This window comes from Ochotona princeps, chromosome 5 (assembly GCF_030435755.1).
Source record: "Ochotona princeps isolate mOchPri1 chromosome 5, mOchPri1.hap1, whole genome shotgun sequence".
Taxonomy (NCBI): Eukaryota; Metazoa; Chordata; class Mammalia; order Lagomorpha; family Ochotonidae; genus Ochotona; species Ochotona princeps.
The window spans coordinates 55,507,574-55,510,297 of record NC_080836.1 but is presented as its reverse complement, the minus strand read 5'-3'; the positions used below and the strand labels follow the sequence as shown (position 1 = coordinate 55,510,297).

Sequence of the window (2,724 nt, the reverse complement as noted above, 5' to 3'; positions counted from 1 at the left end):
AAGATCATCATTGAAGCAGCTTAGCCACATCAAGGAGACCCTAACTAGCTTTGGTCATCTCATGAAGCTGACTGTACCATAGCCTTGCCCTTTAAATGACACCCGGTGCAGGTGCTCTTGTGAACGACTGAGGGTGGGGACAGGAGCTGGCAGGACTCACCTACTACTACTGATGGCCTGTCCCCTCTGTACCCAGGACTTGCAGGGGACTACAGGAGGCAACTGAACAGCCAACTGGGCCCATCTCCCCCAGATAAGACACAAACAATACACACTCCAGTGACTCTCAAGAGACAGCAAATTAAGATCTAGACACATAGTATGGAACTAAGAAGCCTCCTAAAATACATCTTCCCCAGGTGGAATCCCTATCGATTTCTAGGCCACCTCCACCCTGAGTCTGGAGAGGGGTGGGAGTGGCCTGTGGCTTCCTGAGGACCAAGGTGCCTCAGCCCGGAGCCTGGTCCTCCAGATCCGGAGAAGGGCTCCCTAGGTTCTTGCTGGACGTGGAGGTGTTCGGTCCTGCCACCGGGGGCTGGAGGGAAGCCACTGGAGCAGCCATGGCCAGGAGCCCTTCTCGTTCCCTTTTCTTCTGTTTCATACGGCGGTTCTGGAACCAAATTTTGACTTGCGTGTCATTCAGCTGCAGGCAGTTGGCTATCTCGATGCGACGGGCTCTCGTTAGGTACTTATTGAAATGAAATTCTTTCTCCAGTTCTGTCAGCTGCTTGGTGCTGAAGTTCGTGCGGATGGCGCTGGACGGATTCGCGGCTCCGTACTCGGCGAGTTTGCCTGCAATGGGAAGAGGGAGTGTCAGTGGGGAGAGGGGAGGCAGGACCACAACTGGGGGTTACACTCCCCGCCACAGCGAAGACCTTCTGGTTCTCTCTGAACTGGCAGAGACGCTCCAGGGAGAGTTCCTCCCTGCTCTGGTCCCCGTGCCCAGCACTTTTCCGAGTCAAAGTAACCCGGGACACGCTCATGGAATTCGTCCACCTTCTCCCCCAAAATCCAGACTGCCGTCTCCAGTGGCAGTGGCAACGAGCTGCCGCCCCAGTTGCGCCGGAGGCGCTTGCCCCGGCCCCAGGTGCCTCCGTCTAAACCCTACTTCACTTACTTTTCTTAGGAGCGTTCCTTTTCACTTTCATCCATTCGAAGGTGCTGAAGGCAGCGGGGAGGCCGGAGGCTGGAGAGGTGGACTTGGGGTAGGCGCCGGGGGCGGGGGACGCGGTCTGGAAAGCCCCGGGGGGACCATCTCCTGGCTCCTTGAGACTTGCCGGGAAGGGGCTAGGTTCGCCGAAGGCCGTGTAATCCACTTGGCCGCTGAGGAGGAAGGAGCCGCCGCCCGAGAACACGGCTGAGGTGGCGTAGTGGACGTGCGCCCCGCTGTCGTCGGTGGGCCGTCCGAGCGCGCCAGGGAAGTCGTACGCGGGCCCGGACCCGAGGAAACCGTAGTCCGCGCTCCCCGCTGCTGCCACCGAAGCAGCAGGTGCGGCGCCTGGCTCGTAGGCACCCTCCAGGGTGCACGGTGGGTACCGGGGCGCGACCGCGGGAGGAGCGGATGGCTGCACAGGGGCGACTGGGGACGAAGGCGCGGGCCGAGGGGCAGCCAGGGGCAGGCAGCTGACGAAGGCGCCTTCGCTGTTGCCCAGAGGGAAAGCGGACTGCAGAGTCACGGGTCGGGCGTCGGCACGGCAGAACTTAGGGGCGAAGCTGAGCACGTCGCCGCCACCCCCACGAGACACATACTCCAGGTAGGAGCTCATGCTTCCGCTTTCCCCCAGCCCCCCAGCCCGCAGGTGGTGGGCCAGGGCCGAGGCGCGGAACCTTGCAGGGACCGTGGCAGTCTGCGCCGCTCCGCCTACCCCCTCTACCCGCCTACCCTCGCAGAGCCTGGGCGAGCAAACCGAGGATAAATAGTGGCTTAATATACCGGCGGGGGCGGCCACGTGGCGCCCGCCGGCCAATGGGCGCCTTCTCCGCACTGCCCCGACCCGACTGATGCGCGGCTCCTCCCGTCGGCTCCGCAGCAAACTTAGCCTAACCAGCCTGGAGTCCTAGCCCAGCGCCTCCCGCCACGCCCCCCGGCCCCTGAGGAACCTGTGCGGCCCTGGGATTGCGGGCGGAAGGGTGGGGCGAGAGTTTGGGACGCCCCGCTGTCCCCTACAGGTATTGGGCGAGGAGGGCGGAGAGAGGCAGCTCTGGCCGCGGGAATGAGGGCCTGGGTCGCGGGTGGAGGACCTACTCCCCGTTCTGCTCAGTTCGCGGGTGGCCAGTCGCTCTGTGCAGATTGCAGGAGCCGCGGTGGGGAACGGGGTTAGCGTGGAGCTCCGCGCGTGGGGACCGCCGTTAGCCCCAGGCAAGGTAAAGTTACTTCTGTGACTCATGTGCGCTTTCTTTCCGACTCCTGTGCCTGGGTATCGGTGTTCTCCCTTTGCCACTACTGCAGAGGAGATTTGGTTTTTGCGACTCTTCTCCCCTTCCCTGCGACACTCAGGACTTCACTTGAGGTTGTCAGTGCTGGGTGCCCAGGGCGGGACGAAATCTTCCCTCTCACACTAGGTTTTCTTTCCGTGGTACTACGCTGAATTCTCTCCCCCTCTACGTCTGCAAGCCTTCCATTGGTAACCGCAGGATCAGGGCAAGTGATTAAAGTATTAGGTTTTGATTTAGAAGTTTCTGCTTTGGAAGTTTAACATTTTTCCCACGCACCAGGAGGTGAGA

The 2,724-nt window shown here is 61.4% G+C and overlaps 1 protein-coding gene across 1 annotated transcript; it reads right to left on the bottom strand.

Moving 5' to 3' along the window:
- Window positions 1–210: 210 nt before the first annotated feature.
- Window positions 211–1,871, bottom strand: HOXD1 (homeobox D1). The gene is made up of 2 exons (XM_004577303.2): window positions 1,118–1,871; window positions 211–792 (listed from the first exon to the last, which is right to left on the bottom strand). The coding sequence occupies exons 1-2, from the start codon at window positions 1,764–1,766 to the stop codon at window positions 449–451; spliced, it is 993 nt and encodes a 330-aa protein (XP_004577360.1). The 5' UTR covers window positions 1,767–1,871; the 3' UTR covers window positions 211–448.
- Between the last annotated feature and the right edge of the window lie 853 nt (window positions 1,872–2,724).